Below are 26,811 nucleotides of genomic sequence, written 5' to 3'. Positions count from 1 at the left end.
GTAAACTAGTGTTCACACCAATAATAACACAAGTCTTGGAATTTTGAAACCATCCTCCTTCATGATACCACTGGCCCTTCTCTGGCACCTTTCTGTATATGGTTGATGGCAGGTAGGCCGGTGCTGGTAGTGCATTGGGCAGTTCTGACTATCCATTGTAGAGCCTTCCTTTGTACAGCAGTGATACAGCTTGCCAGAATGTTCTGTGCTTTGCATCTGTAGAATGATGTGTGTATGGATGTGCAAAATCTAGTTCTCTCCAGCCTTCTCAGCAAGTAGAGGCATTAATTAGCATTTTTGGCTGTGTCGTGTACTGGGACCATTCTTTGGTTCTGCCCCAATATCCAGCTGGATGCTCCCTCAGTAATGCTGGAGCAGTGGCTCAAGCTGTCTCTCTGTACTGCCCCATATCAGCCTGAGTGATGCCCCAGCACTGTTCTGATGCGGAGCTGGCTGCTCCCCCAACAGTAACATCATTGCAGGCCCAGGATCTACCCCTAAAGAATTTTGGTTTTTGAAGCACAGGTACCCAGCCACACCGTTTCACGGTCTGCGGGTCATACCGGACGTGGCTCAGAATGGGCGGACACAGATATATTGCAGGCTGTATCTCTGCCCTGTTCCAGCCTTCCCACCGTAGCAGTGCGACTGTGAAGTGTTCCTCTGACAATTGCTGAATCAGCTTTCTTCCTCTTCGACTGACCACAGCTCTCTAGCGTCCCTTGGTACTGTTCTAGTGAAGAGTTACACCAGTGTCAAATTTGCATGAGACAAGCACAATTTGCCAAATTATCTTCTGTGTTGAAATTTTAATGGATCTGTAATTATCCTAAATAACTCTCTTGTCTCTGTGCAAGTTACACTCCCAACCACTGAGCACATCTACATGAAACATTGCTGAAGAAAAGCAGCATCCATCATCAAAGCTCCTCACCACCCAGGCCATGCTCTTTTCTCACTGCTACCATCAGGTAGAAGGTACAAGTGCTTCAGGACTTGCACCACCAGGTTCAAGAACAGTTACTACCCTTCAAACATTAATCTCCTGAACAAAAGGGGATAACTACACTCATTTAAGGACCCTTTTATCTTGTTATTTCATGTTCATTATTTATTACTATTTATTATCTGCATTTGTGCAGTTTCTTTACAGTGTACAGTTCCTGCTGTTTACAGTTTACAGATCCTGTTTACAGTTACTGTTCTATAGCTTTGCTAAGTAGGCCCACAGAAAAAGAATCTCACGGTTGTATGTGGTAATATGTATGTACTCTGACAGTAAATTTTACTTTGAACTTTGAAAAAGGCTTGGATAGGAAAAGCTAGAATGATGTTGCCCTGTCAAAGGTGAGGCCCTTCAGATAAAATAGTTTGCCAATGACTCATGAAGACACAACTACTATGTAAAAGAAGTCAGTCACTCCCTAATAACCTGGTCAATAACTATACTTCAACAAACACCTCCTAAAAGAAAACAGACTACCTGTTCATTATCACAATGATGCATTATGGGAATCAGCTGTGACTAAGATGACAACTGTGTTTCATACACGTCAGCTGTGACAGCTCTTCAACAAGTAGTTCATTGGCCAAAGAACAAACTGGCACTTCACGAGATGGTGAGGCATATCAGAGGAAAGCACCTTATCTTCCTTCCCATGAAGAGTGGAAGAGAAACCATTGATGTGTGTGACATGTGGACTTCCCTTTGTCATCCTATGCCTGAGAATGTGTGAAGGGGCTGGGAATGCAAAGGGACGTTCAACCGTCATCAGTGGCATCGGCTTCATTGCTCTACTGGGATATAATTCATTATTCTAGGTCTTGTGTGAGGGCAAGCTGTTTACATAGAGTGCTTTTTATTGAAAGGCAACTTCCGGTAAGGTGGCGGTGTTTTCAGATGCAGCAGCCTCTCGGGAGCCAACCAAAGTTCCAAAAGTGTTTATCTCTTTTTTAAAGACCACTTTTACAATCACAAGACAGTGCTGGACATTGAGTGCGCAGGTCTGCTTCATCAGTGAGCTGCTGGTTGGTGAGGGAGCTAGGCCTGGTGTGGACTGTGATACTGCCTGCTACAGGAAGGCATCGGAGTCAATGCGCAAAGGCGGTGGCAGTCTAGCAGAGAGTGATTGTCTTGGATGTTTCTCTCACAATCGCAAAACCCTGTTGAACGTTGTTAATGTAAAATACTACAAGGCTGTTTCCTTTGTTTATTGATGCAACAGACGGTGGGGAAGTTGCATGGGCTCAGTTGTAGTGAGGACGAGGCCTCAAGCTGCAGATTTGCCTTTTATTGCAGTCTCTCTCCCCCTCTCTCTCCCCCTCTCTCTTTCTCACCATTCTTCCCCTCCATCCCTCTCTACTTCTCACTTTCTGCCATCCTCCCTGATTTTCTCTTCACCTCTCCCTCTCTAATTTCCTCCTTCCTGCTTTCCCTCCCTCTTTCCCTCTATCGCATTCCTTCCTTCCTACCCTCTGTTTCTCAACCTCACTATTCTCCCTCCATTCTTTTTTCACTTCCTCCATCTTTCCTTTCCCCGTCCTTCCCCTCTGCACCTCTTCCATCCTCATCTGCATGCCTTCTCTACCCCTCTCTCCCTCCACCCATCCTTCACTCCCTCCCTTGTGCATCAACAGTGATTCTGTCAGTAACACTCACACTTCTGAGACAGAGGGTTCCGTTCACTGAAGTGCTGTCCTGTTCAGAGCTCATGCCTTTTGAATGAGGATTTGCCCACCCTTTCTGGGCTGTGAAAAGACCAGTGGTGCAGCAAACTGTCACTATGCCCCAGACTAATATGAACCTTTCCATCAAGATCATTCAAACAGATTTTCTGCCCCTTATTACATTGCCAATTGTGGAAGCTTGCTGGGCACAAATTAGCAACTGTGCTCACTTGAAACCCAAGATGACCACATCATGAAACAATATTTCATTAGCTAAAGAGCATTTGGTAATATCCTGAAAGTCTTTATAATTAAGTGTGAATACTTAAATGTAAAGTCTTTTGTTCATTAAGAATTGGCCCAAATAAGCAGCTACCCCAATTAACCATTGGTCCAATTAACCAGAATCCACTGTATATCTACTCTACAGATAATTAGATCAAACTACTCATAAAGCAAACATTCTACAAATTATGATTGCCAATTTTGTTAGACACTAAATTAACTCTATTGAAGCCTTCGTAGGAGAGTTGCTAATAAATTGGGTAGGAAATTCAGGAGAAAGCATGACCTAGCGAGCGGTGGAATATGGAACTTGAATGCAGAGAATAGGTGAAGACCAGATGGCTTTAAGTGGGGGCGATGAGAATATCAATGTAAACACATGCGTGGAAGAACATGGTGCTGGGGTGAGATGAAGAGGCAAGGAGGAGACTTGCATGGAGCATTAATACTGGCATCAATCTTCTGATCTGTTTTGGTGCTCTTGCTGTGGGGTCAACATAGTACAATGAGATGGACTCTTGACCTCAGTCTTAATGACTTTGCACTTTATTGTCTCTGGGCACTGCACCTTCTCTGGAGCTGTCACACTTTATTCTGCATTCTGTTACTGTTTTTGCTCGTACTACCTCAGTGCATTGTTACAATGAATCTTGGTACACGTGACTACAATAAACCAGTTTCTCAATACCTAAGCAACAGCCAGACTGATTCAGTTTGGCTCCTTGACTTTGCTTCCCACCTTTGCTGTCTCTCTCTCCCTCTCTCTTTCTCTCTGCAGGAATTGGACAGGGAGTTCCAGTGGTGGCTCTCATTGTGGAAGGTGGACCCAACGTAATTTCCATTGTGCTGGAGTACCTGCGAGACACCCCACCCGTCCCAGTGGTGGTCTGTGATGGCAGTGGCCGGGCTTCAGACATCCTTGCCTTCGCCCACAAATATTCGGAGGATGGTGGGTAAGTGCCAGATTAAGAACAGACTGCTGTCCGATTTAAGCTCTTGATTCTGTGGAATGAGATAGTTGCTTGTAGGAGAGGGGTGTTCATGAGAGCAAGGAATGGACATAATGACAAGTACAGGAGAGAAACTAATGGTGCATCTGTTGAATTATTCAACCGTCTGCCATTTAATCATTGATACAACAGTTAGAGGGTCTGCAGTCTCACAGAATCATAGTCATAGAATCATACTGCTTTGAAACAGGCCCTCCTGCCCTGCTGATCCATGCTGATAAAAATGCTCCATCCAAGCTAGTCTCATTTGCTAGCCTTAGCCTATAATCTTCTGTAGCTTTCCAGTCCATGTCCAAGTGTCTTTTAAAAGTTATCATAGTACCTGCCTCAACCACATCCTCTGGCAACCTCATTCCACACCCCTTGTATAAAAAAGTTTCCCTCGATTTCCTATTAAATATTTACCCTCTCACCTTAAACCTGTACCCTCGAGTTCTTGATTCCCCAGCCCTATCATTCACCCTATCTATACCCCTCATGATTTTATATAGTTCTGTAAGGTTATCTTTTGTTCTTCTATGCTCCAAGGGGTAAAGCCCTCATCTGCCCAACCTCTCCGTATCATCCCTCAACATTCCTATAAATCTTTTCTGTACTTTCTAGTTTAATAGTATCTTTCCAATAGCGGGCTGACTAACTAAAAGTGAATACAATACTGAACACAGAGGTGGGTTTGAAGCAGAGGGGCATGGTCAGGCATTGATTCTTGGAAGTGTTTACTTTTGACTCTGCATCATGCCAGACAACCGATCAAATTGAAAAGATCACCTGCACTTCTGAAGCATTTTCGTAGATCTGACCTTCACATCAAGCAGGCTGCAAGCCCCAGTTTGTTGACATGTCGCAAACCTCCTCCCCTTTCCCCTTCTACCATGTTAGGAACATACTAGCCCACTGGAACTTCTGGCTGAATAGTTTGATTGGACTTCGGTAGGATGTTCATGGAACAAGTCCAAGTTCCAGTGAGTGTAAGATTATAACTAGATCCAGTATAAACAGGTGATATCCATCAATTCCAAAACAAAATAGAATATCAAATATAGAACAGTACAACACAGGTGTGAAGCTAATTAAATTAACACCTAACTTAACTATTCACGTCTGCCTACACAAAGACCTTATCTGTTCATTCTATGCACATTCATGTGCCTGTCTAAGAGCTTTCATAATCCTCTATCAAATGTGCCTCCACTACCCATGCATTCCAGGCACCTACCCATCCCTGTGTAAGAAACAAACTTGCCCTGCACATCTCCTTTGAATTTACCCCCTCTCATCTTACATGTATGCTCTCCAGTATTAAGCATTTTGACCCTGGGAAAAAGATACTGGCTAACTTCTCAATCTCTATCAAGTCTTCCCTCTGCCTCCACTGCTGCAGAGAAAACAACCCTTGTTTGTCCAAATTCCCCTTGTACCACATGCCTTCTAATCCAGGAGCATCCTGGCAAACCTCTTCTGCACCCTCTCCAAGGCATCCAAATGTTTTCTATGATGGGGTGACCAGAATTGAATGCAAAACTCCAGGTATGGCCTAACCAAAGTTCTATAACTCCTAGAGAATTCCTGGGTATATCTGCTGGCAAAGATTGTTGCTGCGGGCCAGACCAGTTCCCTAGGAAATTAACTACAATCAGAGACTGATAGGGGATGGGAACAGTGGAGTCTAGAAATTGCTGAGCAATGAGGAGTGGGAAGAGAGAGATAAGAAGTTTATGTTGAAGAAAGACTGTGGTGTCTGTCGAGTACAGTCTAGGAATTCAGGAGAATGGATAACCCAACTGAAACTGTGGGAGCCTGCTTTTAAAGTTATGATCATTATCCTACCTCAACAGGATGAGACAGACAGACAGACAGACACACACCTTGCAAATTACTCCCACCCTGTCACCCATGGAGCAGTACACTTGTGCCACGTCCAAAGTTTGATCCTGTAGTTATGGGGAAATTAATTTCAACACCCTGTCCTTCCAAAGGTTTCTCCAAGGCTTTGCATATTTTGTTCTGATCCCCTTTGTTCATCAACCATGATCGATTCACATCACACTTTCAGTCTAATGAAAATCTCATTAGGCTTCAGAGTGTGCATATGGAGTGCCAGAGTGAATGAATGTTGAAACCGAGTCATGTACATAGCTGGGGCAGATCATCAAAACTTGTTTCAAGGAGATCAGTTGTAAGAGCAAAGGCTTACGGGTGGATTTTCAATAACAATGTTCAAAATGAAGCATGGAGGGGTGCAGTGGGACGGGGAGGAGATTTACTTTTACCTCAAAACCACTTGTATTTTCCAATGCCACTCAGAACTCTTAAATGTATTCAGCAGCTAAGCTTCCACAGCCCTCTTGGGTAGAGAATTCCAAAGGGTCACCACCTCCTGGGTGAAGAAATGTTTTATTTATCCTGAATTGAGCAGGCAGCGGTGTTTCTACCGAACCCCAGAGAACAATGCAGGTTGGTGGTCTGAACAGTACAGGGGAAGCTTGGTGGTTTCTCCCAAGGCTGATCTAAACATAAAACATAAGAAATAGGATTTGCCTTTGGGCTTGGAGATGATTCTCATTGTTCTCAGAAGCAAACTACTGCAGATGCTTGCCATGGGAATCCTTTTGTCCCCTTCTTCCTCGCATTTGCATTACATGCCCAAAGTGAAGGGTGCAATATGAGATGACATCCTTTACTTTGCCCCCATTCAAATGACATTATCAGAAGCTGCTTCTGGCATTACATTTTATTACGCCATAAGAAAATGTCATTTGGCTCCTTGGGCACATGGAGGTGTTTAAACTCCAGATGATCCTTCTCCCACTTTTCTTCATCCCAGTCCAGCAGCATCCCCTTCGATTTTGTCTCTTCCACGTGTTTATCGAACTTGGGAAGGTGGGTGAGTGAGAGAGCCATGGCAGGTACTGAGGGTTAGTGATGGAGGGATTGGTGTATGGTGGTAAACACAAAGCAGCAAGGATACTGTTAATCTGCTAGATGAGGAGCAGATAGCTGAGGAAAAAAAAAGTAAATTTAAACTTTCATTAGTGGGTCCCAGTCTGGTGCTCTACAACAAATACCTGGTTAGAAACATAGGTGCAGGAGTGGGCCATTCGGCCTTTCAAGCCTGCACTGCCATTCAGTATGATCATGGCTGATCATCCAACTCAGAACCCTGTACCTGCCTTCTCTCCATACCCCCTGATCCCTTCAGCCACAAGGACCATATCTAACTCCCTCAGTCGTCCAGGGAATGCCCAACAATAGTTCCATGGATTATATAGTCTAATTTCCCTCACTTTGTCTAAAAGGAGAGTTACAACAGATGTGTATGTCTCAATGGGAAATGGTCAATGGAATTTCTTGAATGACATATAGTGACCCAGAAATGGTCAATATCACATTTCAATCCAAAAAAAATATTTTCAATCACATGCCACTGTAGTAAGCTGCACCACTCAATCTAATTTGTAGGCCATGGTGTAGGACAGGACAATGACCTGTCACCTGAATATCTGAGAAAACAATGCAAGAAGCACATCGGGCACTGGCTGCTGTGGCCTGGCTCCCAGGTACTCTGAGGAATTGCAACTGGGAAGTCAGCCGTGTGTGAGGTTGAGAGTGAGGGAGAGGGTGGGAGGTGGTGTCAATAAAGAGGTGATAATATTTGAGCCTAACGCAAGGAAGTATTTTCATGAAAAACGACAATGTGCCCAGGATGCTAAGGCAGAGAGTCGTAAGAGGTTAGTTTAGCACAAATTGCTCATTCATTATTTATAATTGTTTTGTTGAACTAATGAGTATCTGAGTGAATCAACATGATTAACTTATTGACTTCTATCAAACCTAATACATGAATTTAACAATCTGACTATAAAATACGATGTGTTTAATCAGTAATGACTTCTAAACCCAGGGAGTTACACTTTTCATTACTTTGTCTGAACAACGGATATTAATAGCTATATTTAAAGTTGTCGTTTCTCATTGTTTAAGCCAAATTGGAATTATTACAGAATCTGTTTTATAAGATGAACATTGGCTAACACAGTGGTATTACATGAAACATCTTTGTAAGTTTTCTTCCCAGATCAAGGTGTAGTATTGAAAATATTGCCCAAATATTATAATGATTATGTTGAGAGTATCTTAGTTGCTGGTTATTGTTCAATTTGTTCAGTGCAGAAATGATCTATGTTACTGAAAGGTTGCTGGATCCCGGAGCAAAAAGACAAGCTGCGGGAGGGTCTCAGCAGGTCTGGCAGCATGTGTGGCGAAAAGTTGATGTTTCGGGTCAAAATCCTCATTAGCTCATTTTTGCTGTTGATTGCAACAGTTTGACTTAAGGCTCAGCATAATGTTTGAGGTTGGCAGCATCAACTGACTACAGTATTTCGAAGCAGAAATAGATAACTTCTGCTAGATATGTGTATTAAGAATTATAGAAGCAAGGTGGGTAGATTGAATTGAGAGAGTGATCTAATTGAATGCTGAAACAAGTTTATACCCTCCTTACAACTTTGATGTTTCAAAACGTCACACCACAATCATAGAGTCAGACAGCACTGAAACAAACCCCTCGGCCCAACTAGACCATGCTGGCCAATTTGCCCGCATTGGGCCCATATCCCTCCAAAGCATTTGTAAATTTGTAACAGATGCACAACTCACCTCTTGTCACCATGTCTTCTTAAAGGCTCTGTGATTTGTTTCTTGTGCATCACAGGGTGATAAATGAATCTTTGAGAGACCAGCTGCTCGTCACCATTCAGAAGACCTTCAACTACAGCCGCACTCAGGCTCAGCACCTCTTTATCATTTTAATGGAGTGCATGAAAAAGAAGGAATTGGTGAGTGCCGCAGCGTGTCTGTGAGCCCCATCCTGGGGGCAGTCTGAGGAGACATGGAGAGAAGCAAACAGCAGACACACATTATAGGCTGTTGGAGTTTACTTTCTCAAAATCCAGTCACAGTCAACATTATGCTCTTCCCAGTGCAAATGTTATTATGGGGGGGGGGGGACTTGTGGGTTAATTAATAGATTGAGGCAAAAGTGAAATTTCAAGTATTCCATTAAACCTCAATACATTGGCACAAACTTTCAACAACAAAGTCCATTTGGCACTCTGGCCTGCATATTTCCCATACCCCAAACTTACATTTAGCGTGACCCAAATAGCATGACCTTGGCATGATCAATGTCAGTAGATGATGTAATGGAATCACAAGACTGGGCCAGAACAAGTTCCACCCACAACACTCCTCCTGAAGCCTGTCAGTACTGACAAAGATGTGCTCCCAGCTTTGCCACCTGTCAAAGCTGCCCAGCTTCTTCTAATCTTCTCCAGCCTCAGTGATGTTCAGAAAGAATTATTGACTATTATAATTGAAATAAGCAACTAAAAGTTTTTAAAAATTGTTTATTTTGGGGAAAATAGCTGCTACTAACAGAAGTCCAATTTTAATAACTACAAATATTAAACCAAACACAAATACTTTAAAAGACTGACACCTAATATGACCCTGTGACGATACAAATGATTGGGCTGGTGTTCCTTGGACAAGTATAACAGTGCAGCATCCGAGAGAGATTCCCTGAGAATAGTGCTGGAGGACCTCAGGAGAATTCTACCCTGCTTCTGAAGGTCATGGAAAATCCAAAGCAGAGTACAACAGGGAATAAAATAGCAGAGGTCAGCGAGTCAGTTTGGAATTTCCGTATCTTCCTTAAGCGTCCTGACTGAATCAACACACTGAGGCATGCTGATAGTTACTTTAAAATGGTCAGCAAAACTTAGCAAAATCCAGGCCAGAATTTTTTCAGGAATTATAAAAGTGTGGATCCATATGTCTGAAAAGATTAAATCATTTCATAGATCTTCTGCTGCCTTTGATATGATAATGTCAAAAAAGCCAGGGACAAGAATTTCCCCACTGTAGTAAAGGGTAGTGAAAACAGATTCAATAGTGATTTTTAAAATTCAATAAACACATGAGAAAGAAACCCAAAGCTCAAGGAGGGAGGGTTGATGTGTAGAACCAAGTTAGAATGAGCTGAATAGACTTCTGTTTATGTGAACCACTGTGATCTTAGAATAAGACATCTATTTAAACTGATTTGGTAAAGTTTCCCTCTAGTCATGCTATCCTCGTTTCAAAACATATCACCCTGCCGATATAAGAAACTCCCTATTTAACAACACTGTGCAAGCACCTTCACCAGGAGGACATTAGCAGTTCGAGAAGATAGCTCACCACCATCTTCTCAAAGGCAATTAGAGATGGAAAATGAATGCTGGCCTAGCCATCCCATAATTAATAAGTGAATGTTTGCAGATTTATTAGAATGTCGGTTCTGTTAAAGTTTTAAATGACATAACTGCTGTGTAGTGGTCACTTCTCAGTTGTTCAGCAGCTGTCAGTGAAATCTCAATCAAGCATATTCTATTTTCTGTTCAATTTATTTCATCATCCAGTGAAAAGTTTACAGAAAAATAGTATCTATGTTTTTTAAATTGTAGATACTGAGCAGCTGAGTTAAAAAGGTGCATAGATAACTTGAAGCTTCAAAATTTTACTTGCCAATCCATTCTGTTATGAGAAACAGAAAGCTTGGCTCTCTATACTGCATTTATTTAAGTGTATGTGAGCTTTAGAAGTATCTGGAAGCAGCCCCAAACTTAACTAACCTAAAACCCAGTATAATTGAATCAGCTAACAGTTAAAAGGGAACTAAACAAGGATTTTAAGATCATAGGATACCAAAAGAAGCCTTGTCACTCATGGAATGCTTTTTCATAGTTGTATATTTGGAAAACCAGAGGTAAATCAGAGTACAATAGAATTTCATAACCTATAGTATGATAACCAGATACTTGGTCTTCGGCTGTCAGTTGAAGGGCATGGATTGGGCAGAATACTGAGAGAACGCATCTTCTCTTCTTGAAAATGGAAGTCACAAAACCTTTCTCACCTACCTCGGGGGGACAGGAGAGCTACCATTTAATCTCACATGTGAGAAACAGATCTCTGAGAGCGTAGCGCTCCCAGTTTATGCCAGTACAACTGCACAATACAACAGGCCTGGCATTAACCGTTGCCATGTCCTGCCTCCACATATCTGTGGTAAAACTGCTTGGATAATTCTCAACAGCCAGTCAAAGGAACCTTTAATAATATTTCTATGACTGTTTTTATAAATTAAAAAGGTTGGTGTCAGCAGTAGTACTACTACATTATTGCAGGAAGTTATCTGGGTACTGAATATCTTTCAGAGGATGGGATCTTACTCTAACTAGCCTATGTGAACTCCAGATCCACCAAGATGGTTGACGTTTAACTGCCCAGCAAACCGCACATTTCAAAGGGATAATAAATTCTGGCTTCATCAATGACACTCACTTGAGGTGAATGAATGAAAAATGAATTCAAACTCCAAAATATGATTTTAAGTAGACAATCTAAATTTATTTAAGACATCATATCTTGTGCTAATCTTGTAACGTGTAAAGTTGGAGTTTGGCCCTTAGTTATCTGAGGTGAAGTTTGTTTTCATAGTTTTCTCTTCTCTCTATTGTCTTTGTCTTTTAATTCCATCTCTTCATTTACACTGCAAAAGGGCATCAGTAATGGATGCAGAAGAAGGCCATTCGGTCCCTTGATTGCTCTACCACTTCATGACATCACATCTGATCCTTTGCCTCAACGCTTCCTGCTCAATCCCCACACATCTCCATTCCCTGAGTTTGTAAAAGATTGTTTATCTCAACTTTAAACTACTCTCTCCCCGATAACTATGCCTCTGTGACCTTCTTGGGAAAGAACTCCATAGATTTGGAATCCACCAAGTGAAGACATTTCTGCTTATCTCATTCCTAAATACTCAGCCCCATAGCCTGAGACTCTACCTATGTGGAAAAATACTTAGGCATAATACCTTAAAGATCTGTAATCCTTGCTTGGTGTAATTGATGGATCAAGATGATCACGTAATTTTATAATTTGGCCTTTAGTTCTGAAATGCAGTTTAACATGATAAATAGAATTTTTATTGAGGGCTTGCAAATCTCATCCAAGAAAGTGGAATTATTTATAACAACAAAATATTTTTTCCTTCTACTTTGAAGAAAATTTGACTGACTTCCTTTGGTGGAATTCCATCGATATGACAACATTCAGAATAAAACCATAAATGGCTCATTACTGGTACTTCCACAGAATGCATTCACTCAATATTTGCAAAGTTTTTCAGCTGATTAATTTGTAAACAAAATGAATGCACATTTCTCAAAAATTCTGCTTCTGCAAAATTAAGAGCAGCATGTTTGTGATCAGCAATTTGAGATTTCATTAAATAATTATATGTCAAGTGTAGTAATTGGAGTTTAGCCGCAGCCTAATGGCCAATATTTGTGTCTGATCTCAACAATAAGCTTAATGAGCTCAATTAGCTGCTGTTAGCCACAGCTGTGTCACTGTGGCGATGCTGTTGTTGTTTAGAAACCAAGCCAGGTTTGGGTTCCATAACATCATTGTTATACTACAGGAGAGTGCTGGGCAACTTCAATAGGAAATTTTTGAAAAGAGTACTGGTATTGGTGACCAGAACTCTATTGGGTTGTTGCAAATGCAATCAAAAGTAAACAGCCCTAGCTGTAGTTGTTACAGAACTCAGAAGACTGATAATGCAAGATGTGGGGATGGCATTATAGGAGTTGAATATCCTTAGTGAAAAATAAAAACAAAAGCACAGATGCTGGAAATCTGAAATAAAAACTGAATGCTGGAAATACTCAGGAGGTCAGGCAGCATCTGTGGAAGCGGAAACAGTTAACATTTTAGGCTGAGGACCAGAAATATTAACTCCTTTTCTCTTCTCCACAGATGCTCCCTGAGTACTTACAACATTTTCTGGTTTTTATTTTGATGGATCACATTGTATCTTTCTCTCCTTTTATGAAGTAGTTGCACTGCTCAAAATTAGTGCATTGTAGCAACTTTCATTTGTATACTATCTCTAACACAGCTGAACATTCACCCACACTTCACAGGAACTTTACAATATAAAAACTGACAACTGAAGTCATAATTGATGAAAATGGGAGAAGCACAAGAGTCCAAACTGTCAAACCAATCATGCTCAGTATTTTTTTCTAAATGATGAAGATTTGTTTTCTTCCCAATTTGTATATTATATCTTCTTTATTGGAAGCAGTTCATTTTTCTTCTGTGTAAGTGAGCTGTTTTGTGTTCTTTATTGTACTTTGTATTTTGAATGCTGTGATGTATTATTTGCTGTGATTTTGTGAGCTTTTATTACTATATTTTTAATTATTTAATCATAATTATTGGTGTGTGATTTTTCTTTATAAAAAAATCATTAAACATCCTATCTTTGTGTTTTGTTAATACGCAAGTGTAAATGCAGAAAGTCTTCACAATCAGACAATGAACCAACAATAGGCAGGTTGTTGCAATGCAAGAGAATGAATGCAGATTATCCACTAATTTCATTCCTCTTTCACCCAAGGGAGATTGAAAGAGCCTGTTTATGTTAACAAAATACAACAGGAACAGTTCCACCCAGACTTTCTCATTGACTTTCTCTAGGAAAAAACAGCCTAAAATTGTTAAAACTATGAAAACATTTTGCCGCGTGCCTACTACAGCACGAGGAATTAGTCATGCATAAAAATAACCTGGAATTCAGGAGAACTTTTTCCATCCGGGGTGTGGTGAGAATGTGGAGCTCACTCCCCAGGAAGTGGTTGAGAGGGAAGAGGGAATATAAAGAGAAGCTGAATGAACGCAAGCAAACAGGAATTGAAGATGCAGATGACTGAAATGGAGTGGAGTATGATGAAGGTTGGTAGAGAATAAAATCTAGTATTGACCAAGTGGCTTATTTCTAGTATGGGTACTATGCATTATTCTTGTCAAAGTCTGTGAAAAGAAAAGAGGCATCTTGGAGTCCAAGACCATAGATCCCTCAAAGTTTCTGCAAGGTTGATAGGGTGCTTAACATGGCGTATGGTGCGCTAGTCTTCATTAGCCAGGGGATTGAGTTCAAGGGCTGCGAGGTAAGGTTGCAGCTCAATAAAACTCTGGTTAGACCACACTTGGAATATTGTGTTCAGTTCATTATAGGAAAGATGTGGAAGCTTTAGAGAGGGTGCAGAGGAGATATAGCAGGATGTTGCCTGGATTAGAGAGCATGTTTTATGACAAAAGTTAGAATGAGCTAGGGTTTTTCTCTTTGGAGTGGAGGAGGGTGAAAGATGACTTGATTGAGGTGACATACACAAAATGCTGGAGGAATTCAGCAGGTCAGGCAGCATCTACGGAAATGAATAAACAGTCAATGTTTTGGGCAGATCCTTCTTCAGGACTGGAAAGGAAGGGGGAAGATGACAGAATAAAAGGGTGGGAGGGAAGGGAAAGGAGGTTAGCTAGAAGGTGATAGGTGAAGCCAGGTGAGTAGGAAAGGTAAAGGGCTGTAGAGAAAGGAATCTGATAGAAAAGGAGAGTGGACCATAGGAGAAAGTAAAGGAGGAGGGCCACAGAGGGAGGTGATAGGCAGTTGAGGAAAGTAAGGGGCCAGAGTGAGGAATGGGGGGGGAGGAGGGAATTTTTTTTAACCAGATAGAGAAATCAATATTCATGCCATCAGTTTGGAGGCTACCCAACCGGAATATAATGTGTTGCTCCTCCAATCTGAGGGTGGCCTTATCTTGGCAAAAGAGGCGGCCATGGACCAACAGTTCAGGATGGGAATGGAAATTGGAATTAAAATGTTTAGCCATTGGGAAGCTTCGCTTTCGGTGGGAGAAGCTGAGGTGCTCAACGAAGCCGTTCTCTAATTTACAACAGATCTCACCAATGTAGAGGAGGCTGCATTGGGAGCAGCAGACGCAATAGACAACCCCAGCAGACTCACAGGTGAAGTGTTGCTTCACCTGGAAGGACTGTTTGGCGCCCTGAATGGAGGTGAGGGAGGAGGTGATTGTACAGGTGGAGCACTTTGGCTGCTTGCATGGGTAAGTGCCGGGAGGGAGATTAGTGGGGAGGGACGAATGTACAAGGGAATCACAGAAGGAGGGATTCCTGTTTAGTGCATAGGATCCCCCTTGGAGATGGCAGAATTTGAGGAGAAAGATGTGTTGGATGCAGAAGCTCATGAGGTGGTAGGTAAGGACAAGAGGTGACAGGAAGATGTGGTTTGAGGTGTATAAGGTTATGAAAGACCTAGATAGAGTGGACAGTCAGCTCCTTTTCCCCAGGGTGACGATAGCCAATACCAGAGGACATCTGTTTAAGGTGAGTGGAGGACAATTTAGGGGAGATGTCAGAGGTAAGATTTTTTTACACAGAGAGTATTAAGTGCCTGGAACACAGTTCCAGGGTGGTGCTAGACGTTGATACATTGGGGGCATATAAGTAGGTAGGCTATTGGCTGTAAGAAAAATGGAAGGTTAAGGCCTATGTAAGAGGGAAGGGTTAGATTTATATAGATCAGCACAATGTCGTGAGTTCAAGGGCCCATACTATGCTAAACTCCTCTATGTTCTAATATGCAGAAACAAGAACAGTCCTCTGTCAATGTCCTTTCCACACAGAGTGTACTGTTATGTTTTGTAATTTCAAAATATTAAACTAAATCAAAGGAAAACAAGAGAGCTGGGGATGTAAGTCTAACTTAGTGTTTGATATTAAGGAAGGCACACACATATCACTTGGTAGCATCATGTCATATGCAGTTCACATATTTTTACATATAACATATATATTTATGTATACAATAAAGGATGCTTAGTCAAACAATACATTGACAAGATTACTGAAATATAACTGCAATATTAAATACACAACATTCCTCCCCGCTTAGCTATAAACTTCAAATCAATATAGAATGCATCCCAAATATATACGTTGTATACTATACAATACAAATTCTATACAGACATCCACGGCATACTAAAATTTAAATGGTCCCATTCAAGCCTGAAGATTTCATCGCTGTGGAGGTTTTCTTACTCTTGAGGAATGTCTTTCCTGACAAGGGAGTTCACTCTGCTTGGCAGGTGAGATTTGTAGCTGCGAAACAATCTCAGGTTGTAGGATTTGTCTCTGAGACTGCAGGTAGTGCTTCTGACATCTCTGGACACTTCTCTTTTTCTTGGCTTTTCTTTCTGGATCTACTTCAATCTTGCCCTTTCTTTTCCTTTTTCTCTTTAGGAAATGCATCTTGATCTTTGGAAAGTGCATTTAATTCACTGCAGTATTCTCTTATTAATCCTGTCTTTACAATTTAATGTCTCCTCTTAGTTTCCTCTTATCTCCATTGACTGCTTTCTTTTTGGCCTTCCATTCATCCAGCTGGGCTTTGGACTTCGCATCTGCTTTTACAAGCAGCTTTTTGTCTCCCACGAAGTGCATGCAATAATTTTAATGTACAAAAGCTGAATGCTTGCAGCTTTCCTGAGGCTGGTTGACCTCCCTTCCAGCCACATTTCACAAGTACTTGCCATATTAACATATTAGAAGCTTTCTCAAAGATATTGTTTACAAAAACTGTTGTGGTTGGACCACTGATTTCACCACTTTCATGATTCATATGAGTAGCACGGTCTTTTCTTAGTCCAAATATGCTTTCCAACCAGAATCACAGAGGCTGGCACCAAAATCTGTTTGCTTTCTGTTGGACAATGGTTCATGGTGTACTACATGGAGACAATTGTGGCATCATCCAGTACTTTTCTTAATTTGCTTTCAGTTGGCTTCATTGGTGGAATGTGGCATGCATCTGCTGGATGGATCTCCAGTCAAGTTGTTGTTGTCTTAGCCGTTCATGACCCACAGTGCTGGCCCTCCTGTGTTTACCATACATTAGCTCAGTGCGGCTTATTTATTCTTGGATTTCACTGTCACGAATGTCATTCCCACAGGAGTTATCCTTTCTCCAGTATACATTCTTAATTGGATATCTACAGGCTTCAGTTTAGTATCTTTGAAATGCCACTCAAACTAATTTTGTGGAATGACTGAAACAGCCAAGCCAGTGTCCAATTCCATTCTAATTAATTTGCCTTTCATTTCTGGTGTCAGGCATATTGTTTGTCTGTTGTTAACTTTCACATTGTAAATCTCAAGGTTACTCAGTCCTGTGTTACTCTGACCATTATCGGATTTTTCATCAACAGCATGCAGATTAGTGCTCTTTTTGAAACCGCTACTTACATCTTTAACTTTTTCTTTTATCTGTGCAGTCGATTTATTTTTCTCTGCCTGACATGCTCTTTGTATGTGTCCTACTTCGTGCATTTTCTTCATTTTGCCCTTAAATCTACATTGGTCTGGTGTATATAAGCCCTTGGCACAGTGAAGCCTGTTTCTGTTTAGACATTCCAATTTTGTTTATGCTCTTTCATTCCTGGCTGCAACTGAGTTGTGTCTCTGTCTGCTATTTCCATTGATACAGTAATTTCAACTGCTTCTTTAAATGTAAGTTGTGCTTCAGTTAGGAACTGTTTTTGAATGCTTTCTTGTAAGATTCCACAAACTAAGCAATCTCTCAGTGCAGCAGTAAGCCAATAATTGAACTGGCATTGCTCAATTTCTTCAATTCAGCCACGTACACTGAAATGGACTTCCCATCCTTTTGATTCTGCATATGAAACCTAAAGCATTGTTCAATCAATAATGGTTTCGGTTCTAAATGCTCCTGCATTACTTTCACAATATCAGCAAAGCTCATTTCTGCTGGTTTGGCTGGGGCAGCTAAACCTTGAAGCCAACTGTATGCCTTTAAACCCAATGCATTCAGCAAAATTGACACAAATAATTTCATTTGCTTCAAAATTCTGTTTAATTAGCTTAGTATACATAAGCCAGTTATCTGTTGTGTAATCAAACATATCGATCTTTCCGATGTAGCTAGCCATTTTTGCTCTTTTTTTAATGATTATTATCAACTGGTACTCACTTTTTACAAACCCATGAATTATTCCGTTTTGTGCCTTTTTTTTAACTCAACAGTCACTGCCCGTGCTGGGCTGCATTTTTTTGCTCACTGTTCCGAAGTGTGCCTATTCATACCTCGAAAGTTTGCTGTGCTTCATCAGGCTGATAGCCGGCTGGGGTTCATTTTAAGTACCTTACTGTTCTGTTTTGCAACTTCAAGACATTAAACTAATTCAAAGGAATGCGAGTCTAACTTCATGTGTTACTTTAAGTGAGGTGCACATGTATCACATGGTAGCATCATGGCATTTGCAATTCACATATTTCTACATGTAACCGTAATGCATTATGTAAACAACAAAGAAATCTTAATCAAACAATATATTTACAAGCTTACTCAAATATTTCTGAAATATTAAATACACAACATGTACATCACATCAAATGCGATCAAAGTCAATCCTCTTTCTGTTTGAAAGTAGATCTCCTAGAAAATCTCCTTCGTTCTTAGCAATATCTCCAGATTCATTTGAGCAAACTGACCTTTAATTTGAAAGTAATTATTCATAATGCTGGAGCAATATCTTGTGAACAAACAACTTGAGATTAATTTGATTAATTACCATTTTAAGCCCCAGTAAATGTCTGTGTGGTTTGAATCCAGTAAGATAAATCCTAGACTATGATACCACAAGATGGACAAGCTCACCTGAAACATTGTCACTTTTTCTCTTACTTACACCAAGTCTCTTCCACCTACCAACCCAATGCTTGCTATCTGATCTCAACACCCACCGCATTACCTCTGCAGGCAGTATCTCCATTTTAAAATTCAATCCAGTGCTCATCTCCTGAAGTTCATTGAATGTATCACCAAAGGAGGGAGCAATAAGACATGTTAGTCAGTCAAAACTTTTTCATGACAATAGCTATAATCAATAACAACAAATCATAAAGATCAGAAATATCTCGGTGTTTCACCGAGTTATTAAGAACATAGAACAGTACAGCACAGCACAGGTAAGGTAAATGGTGCCAATAAGTGGCAACTCTGCGTGCAGCTCTGGACTATCAAATATTCCTGTTTAAGACTACTACAGTTGATATCCACAGTCACAGCCATGGGTTCTTCAGAAAGCAGCATCGTTTGAAGACTTCTTTAAAAAGTCTATTGATGCTCAAAATTGACGAGCCTCAGACAGTAGACTTGGGTCCCAGGTGCAGTACCCTTTTAAGAAAAAGTAAGTGGGGATGCTGCACTGGTCTACAGGTACAATTGAAATGCAGAGGCCTTCGACTTCCACTTCACACTATCCTGCTTGCAAAGGTACAATCCCTGGTAAATAAAAACAAAGACCTCAGAGCAAGATTGCCGTACCAGAGGTGGCTGTGTACTCTGCTTAATGGAAATGACTCACACTGGCAATTTTGGACACAGCTCTACAGCCCAATGGCTTCACCATTCTCCACAAAGACCAGACAGCTGAGTCCTTTTAAAGGCAAGGAAGGAGGAGTATGCTTTATGATTAACTCATCGTGGTGCACAACTATGGCCGTTCTGTTTCAGTCCAGCTCACCTGACCTGGAACGCCTAATAGTCAAATGTTGTCCAGTTTATCCGCTGAGGGAGTTTTCCACCATCATCCTGGTAGCAGTGTATGTTCCACCTCAGGCCAGCATCAGGCAGTCACTGGAGAAGCTGAGCAATGTAATCAGTAGACACAAAACAGCACATGCTGATGTCTTCCCTATCATTGTGGGAGATTTCAACCAGCCATCTGGAAGATGTCTCTGAACAAATAGCAACAACATATCGCCTGTGGAACCAGAGGAGCCAACGCACTTGACCACTGTTATACCACCGACAAAAGCACTTACCGAGCCATCCCACATCCACACTTTGGAAAGTCCAATCACCTGGCTGTACTTCTACTCCCAGTATTTAGGCAAGGACTAAACACCACTGTAACAGTGGTGAGGACCAAGAAAGTATGGTCAAGAAAAGCATAGGAGTACTTTCAAGATGGCTTTTGAGTTGGGGGACTGGACAACATTCATGGATTCATCTTCGAGTCTGAATGAATATACCACAGTTGTCATGACATCAGGACCTGTGTACATGTGTGTATGCCTTTGAGAACATACCAGGCATAGCCGTGGATTAGGCAGGAGATTCGTAGTCTGCTGCTGAGGGCTGGACCCAGTAGTATTCCAGAGCTATACAATCTACGGGGGGCTATTTTAAGGGCAGAAACACAATTCCAGTTGAGGTTCGAGACAGAATCAGAAGCACGTCAGCTCTGGCAGGGTTTGCAGTCCATTACTTCCTATACCGAGAAACCTTACATCATGAATGGTTGTGATTCTTCAATCCCAGATGAACTCAATATCTTTTAGGCACAGGTGTGTTTCCCTGCAGCACCTGGTGATTCTCCGATCTCTGTCTCAGAGGCCAACATCAGAACATCTTTCCCGGGTTGAACCCTCACAAGGCACCTGGCCCTGATGGTGTTCCTAGAAGAGCTCTGAAAACCCGTGCCAATCAACTGGCAGGACTTCACCCTCTCACTGGACATCTTCAATCTCACTGCTGCAGTCAGAGGCTCCCACCTTCTTCAAAAGGGTGACAATCATACTAGTGCCCAAGAAGAACAGGGTGAGCTGCCTCACCAAAGATTGCCAAGTGGCACTCACATCTGCTGTGATGAAGATCTTTGAGAGGTTGGCTAGAATCAACTTTTACTTCAGCAAGGACCTGGACCTGCTGCAATTTGCCTATCATCACAAAAGGTCTAGAGTGGATGCAATCTCACTGGCCGTCCATTCGGCCTTGGATCACCTGGACAAAAGTAACACCTACATCAGGCTGCTGTCTATTGACTACAGATCAGTGTTCTACACAATCTTACCCTCAGTTCTAATCAACAAGCTCTGTACCGCCTTCTGCAACTGGATCTTTGACTTCCTCACCAGGAGACCGCAGACTGTGCAAATCGTTCTTATATCTTCTCCTTTCTGACAATCAACACTGGCACTCCTCAAGGATACACGCCTAGCCCTCTGCTTTACTCTGTCTACACCCATGATTTTGTGGCCAGGCACTGCTGAAATGCTATCAATTTGCTGATGACACAGCTATTGTTAACAGAATTTCAGATGTTGACAAGGAGGCATACTTGAATATGATAGATCAGCTGGTTGAGTGGTGTTGTAAGAACAAAGTTGCATTCAATGTCAGTAAGACCTAAGATTTGTTTGTAGACTTCAGGAAGGGTGAGACAAGGGAACACACACCACTCCTCATAGAAGTGGAAGAAAAGCAATTTCAATTTATGGGTATCAACATCTCTGAGGATCTGTCCTGGGCTCAACATATCAATGCAGCTACTAAGAAGGCACAACAGTGGCTACTTTAATTAGGAGTTTGAGGAGATTTGGTATGTTCACAAAGACACTTGCAAATTTCTACAGATATACCGCGGACAGCATTCTAACTGGTTGCATCGCCATCTGGTATGGAGGGGCCACTGCACAGGATCAGAAAAAGCTGCAGAAAGCTGTAAACTCAGCCAACTCCTTCATGGGCACTAACCTCCCCAGCATCCAGGACGTCTTCAAAAGGTGATGCCTCAAAAAGGCAGCATCCATCAGTAAAGATCCTCTTCATGCAGGACATGCCCCCTTCTCCTAGCTTCCATCAAGGAGGAGGTACAGGAGCCTGAATACACACAACAATGTTTCAGCTTCTTCCCCTCCACCATCAGATTATTTCCCTCTCTGTCTGCACAACTTAATTTATTTAATTTATATATTTTTAAATTTTAATTTTTATATATTGTAATTTATAGTTTTTATTATTATACTCTGCAATGTATTGCTCTCACAAAACGACAAATTTCATGACATATCCCTGTGATATTAAACCTGATCCTGATCTGATTACAGGTCTTTCATCCCCAATATTGTGCCAACTTTTTAACAGGACAAACTTGGGTTGTTTTCCCTGGAGAGTCTGAGGCTGAGCGGACACCTGATAGAAGGTTATAAAATTATAAGAGACATAGATAGGTCAGATAATCAGAATCCCTTGACTAGGGTAGAAATGTCAAGTGTATTTAAGGGGGGGGGGAGTTCAATGAAGACTTTGTTTTTTTTATATGGACTGGTAGGCACCTTTAGGAATTAGGAATGGGCTGCAGGGGTATTGGTAGAGACAGATACAATAGTCACATTTAAGAAGCTGTTTAACACATGACTATTCAGGGATGCAGGAAGAAGAGAATTAGTTTAATTCGATATTATGTTCTGTGCAGACCCCATAGTCTGAAGGGCTTTTTCCTGTTGTGTACTGTTCTGTTCTCTATGCACTATGTTCTAGGACTTGAAGCCAAGAATATTAGGACACATGAATAAAAACTTGGTCAAGGATGTATACTTAACGGGAGACTGAAATAATTAGAAAGAGACAAGGGGGTTTCAGAAAGGAATTCCAGAATTTATAGCTATTGTTGTTGGATTGATTGCGAATGTTGCTTTGTAAAGTTTTCAGAGAAAGAGAAACAGACAGTGAATGTGAGAGTGAGGGAGGTATAATCACAGAGAATGTAAAAGAGAGAAGAGATACATCACACACTCTCTCTCTCTCCTAGATTGCTTAACTGCTTCAAAATATCCTGTTTTTAACAAACATTTTGATAAAGCTGTCGTTAACTGTTATCCATACAGTTGTGAGGTCCTGGTAACCAAACCAAATCAATCTATGTAGGATCTAAATGCTGGAAGGGAATTTATCATCTTTCTCTGGGGAAAGTGCATCTGGTGCAGAGGCTGATTCCACTAAAACTAAGGGTTAATTTAACATTTAGATGAGAATTCCAAAGATTGGTTGCAAATCATTGGTCATTCTTAGCCCCAGAGAGATGTGGATAGTCTGTTAACTAGTCTCAAGTTAGAGACTGACATATTTTTGGATGCTAATGGAATTCAGGGAAAGAGAATTGGGCAGGAAAATGGGCCTGAGAGGTAGAATCAGGCACAATCTTTTTGGATGGTGTAGCAGGCTTGATGGGTTGAAGAGCCTCCTACTGCTTCCATTCCTTATACAATTATGTTTTAGTTGCTTCATTGTTTTTGTTTCAAATACAGAATGGCATGTTACACTACTTAAATAGCAATAATGCAAATTATTCTTTCTGTTTGATCACGGAAAGAGCTTATATCAGTAATTTTAACATTCATAATCTTCATTTGAAATAATTGTTGAAAGTTGTGGTGGGAGTATGAGGAAAGTTTATTCACGTATTGAGTTATTGTGATTAGAAACAGCAGAAGCAAATTCGTTAGGTACTTACACGAGAAATGTGGATAGATACCTAAAAAGGAAACATTAGGAAGGCTAAGGAAACACACAGGGAGGAATTGCATAGGCCAGGGAGGCAATTTCATAGCTCTTTCAAAGAGCCAGAAGGTTTGTGATAAACTAGATTTCTTCCTTTAAATTCTGATGCTTGAAGCAAAAATCATCGAGAACTGATTGTGAGGCAGGAATTCCAGAAAAATATAGAAAAGAGAGCAGGAATAGGTCATGAGGGTATTTGGGTCTGTATGAGCATTCCAACATGATCCTAGTTGATTGCCCATTTCAGTATCCTGATCCCCTCTTCTTGATTCTCTTAGCATTGAGAAATATATCTGCATTTTGAATATAATGACAATCTACACTGTCCTCTGTAGTAGAGACTGCCATAGGTTCCTCACTCTTTAAGTGAAGAAATTTCTACTGATCTTGGTTCCAAATGGCATATCCTGAGGCTGGTACACCTGTTATGAAATGTCTAACCATTGTAAACATCCCTATTATAGCTCAGCTGTCTAGTATTAGAATTTTGTAAATGTCTATGAGATCTCCTCTCATTCTGCTGAAATCCAGTGAGTATAAGCCGTTTTATGCTATTTCTCCTCGTACATCATTCCTACCATGCTGTGAAATAGATCATGATAAGGAGATCATATCTCCACACAAAGTTTTGGAAGGGGTCTCACCAAGACCATGTATAAATACAACAAAACATTCCTTATCCTATACTCAAATCCTTTCCAGTAAAGGCCAATATACCATTCATCTCCCTGATTGTTTGCTTCCAACATCTGATATACAAGTATATCCTGGATTTATTGCACTTCTTTTTCCTGACCTTTCATCATTCAGATAATAATCTGACTCACACTTATCTACATTAACCTACATCTGCCATGCAACTGCCCACTTATCCAGCTTATCTAAACCACTCTGGAGTCTCTTTACATTCTTTGCATTCCCCTTACAGTCACAACCTGTTCCAGCTTAGTGTCAGCTGGAAACTTGGAAAAGCTATATTAAAATTGATATAAATTGTGAATGAGATTCATATACTTGTGTCTCTGATACCCCAGAGGTCACTGCCCGCCACCGAGAAAGGGACCCATTTGTTACTTCTCTCTGTAATAAACAATCTGCTCAAAGAACTCAGCAGGTCAAGCTACATGAATGGGAGGAAAGAAAATAGTCAATGATTTGGATCTACACCCTGCATCAGCACTGACAGCAGAGGGCGGGAGGTGGCTAGTTTAAAGAGGAGAAGATGAGAGGTGAATCAAGAGCCTGAGGTGATTAGTGAACTAAGTGCCTCCATCTGATCTGTCCCCATTTAAAATCTACCTGTCTCTTGTTTGCCAACTCCACCCCTCCCCCCACTACCTGGCTCAACATCCTTCAGCCCACCAGTCACCTTGGACTTCGATCTCACCACTCACCCTCTCCTTTTTATAAAGACCATTTTACCTCTCCACTCCCAGGCCTGATGTAGGATTTCAACCTGAAAAGTCAACATGCTGCTCAACCGATCAGTTGTTGCTCCAAATCCCAGCATATGCAATCACTTTTGTCTCTATTCCTTCTCTCTGCTTTCTGTCTGTCAAGCAATTCCCAACCCATGTCAATGTTGCTATGGTACGCACCTGACCGTGCCAGCCTCCAGGGTTTCAATGCACCGATTCTCCAGTGTACGCGTAGCTAGTGTGCTCCCTTTAAAGATTCTGGCCCACTCTGCTAATTAGTGGCCATATTAGGTGCCAAGATTTGGATATTTAAAGAACAAATCAGCGCAGGTTCGGTGCTCAGTCATCAGCTCAACTTTGGTTCAGTCTGCAATTGCGTTTAGGATTTCTGTCACATTTGGATTCTCATCTCATCAGGTTCTTGTCTAGCAACTAGTCAAGGACCCTGTTCTTGTCTCAGTCTTGAAATCATGCCTCAATTCTAGTCTCAGATACTCCAGCACTTTGGTCCTTACCATCCTTGCCTAAGCCTATCGTCACACGTCCTTTGTCATTCTTTGTCAAAAATTCTCACCGCTTTCCCACTCCTGCTGGTCTGTAATTCCTGTTTTCATCTTCCTCCTTTTTTAAACAGTGGGGTTACATTTACCAGCCTCCAGCCTCTAGGAACTGCTTCTACATTTGAAAGAATTTTGGAAGATCACCATGAATGCATCCCTTATTTCTAGGACCACTTTCTAAAGTACTCCAAGAAGAAGATTATCAGACCCAAATGATCTGTTACCTTTCAGCCCCATTCTTAGTAATACCTCTTCACTAACAGTCATCTTCTGCAATTTGTCTCCCTCTCCAGACAGTTGGTAGCTGAACATATTTGTGAAGTCAGCTTGCTTTCTGTCTGTCTTCCTTTTAATGGTGTTTTTTTTTAAACTAAAGTACAAAATTCCAATAGTTCCTAGAAGAAACATGAAGCCAATCTAAGGTATATACTAAAGAGCTAATTGTACTTTCACTACTTCCAGCTGGTGATTTAGAAACATAGAAGCATAGAAAACATACAGCACAATACAGGCCCTTCGGCCCACAAAGCTGTGCCAAACATGTCCCTACCTTAGAACTACCTAGGCTTTACCCATAGCCCTCTATTTTTCTAAGCTCCATGTAGCCATCCTGGAGTCTCTTAAAAGACCCTATCGTTTCCGCCTCCACCACTGCTGCCAGCAGCCCATTCCATGTACTCACCACTCTCTGCGTAAAATTACTTACCCCTGACATCTCCCCTGTACCTACTTCCAAGCACCTTAAAACTATGCCTTCTCGTGCTAACCATTTCAGCCCTGGGAAAAAGCCTCTGACTGTCCACATGATCAATGCCTCTCATTATCATGTACGCCTCCATCAGGTCACCTCTCATTCTCTGTCGCTCCAAGGAGAAAAAGCAGAGTTCACTCAACCTATTTTCATAAGACATGCTCCCCAATCCAGGCAATATCATTATAAATCTCCTCTGCAACTTTTCTATGGTTTCCACATCCTTCCTGTAGGAGGCAACCAGAATTGAGCACAGTACTCCAAATGGGGTCTGCGCAGGGTCCTATATAGCTGCAACATTAGCTCTGGGCTCTTAACCTTAATCCCACAATTGATGAAGGCCAATGCACCATATGCCTTCTTAACCACAGAGTCAACCTGTGTAGCAGCTTTGAGTGTCCTATGCACTCGGATCCCAAGATCCTTCTGATCCTCCACACTACCAAGAGTCTTACCATTAATGCTATATTCTGCCATCATATTTGACCTACCAGAATGAACCAGCTCACACTTATCTGGGTTGAACTCCATCTGCCGCTTCTCAGCCCAGTTTTGCATCCTATCAATGTCCTTTTGTAACCTCTGACATCCCTCCACACTATCCACAACACCTCCAACCTTTGTGTCATCAGCAAATTTATTAACCCATCCCTCCACTTCCTCATTCAAGTCATTTATAAAAATCACAAAGAGTAGGGGTCCCAGAACAGATCCATGAGGCACACCACTGGTCACCAGCCTCCGTGCAGAATATGACCCATCTACAACCATTCTTTGC

General features: G+C 41.4%; 1 protein-coding gene across 1 annotated transcript in view; it reads left to right on the top strand.

Moving 5' to 3' along the window:
- The window catches only part of trpm3 (transient receptor potential cation channel, subfamily M, member 3), a 357,718-nt gene that overhangs the window by 190,708 nt on the left and 140,199 nt on the right, over positions 1–26,811 (top strand). Inside the window, exons 7-8 of the mRNA XM_072259452.1 lie at positions 3,731–3,905; positions 8,674–8,797. Of these exons, the coding sequence (XP_072115553.1) occupies positions 3,731–3,905; positions 8,674–8,797 (299 nt within the window). The remainder of the gene's footprint in view (positions 1–3,730; positions 3,906–8,673; positions 8,798–26,811) is intronic.

This window comes from Mobula birostris, chromosome 5 (genome assembly GCF_030028105.1).
Source record: "Mobula birostris isolate sMobBir1 chromosome 5, sMobBir1.hap1, whole genome shotgun sequence".
Classification (NCBI taxonomy): Eukaryota; Metazoa; Chordata; class Chondrichthyes; order Myliobatiformes; family Myliobatidae; genus Mobula; species Mobula birostris.
The sequence above is the reverse complement of the archived record's forward strand: the minus strand, read 5'-3'. Positions and strand labels throughout refer to the sequence as shown.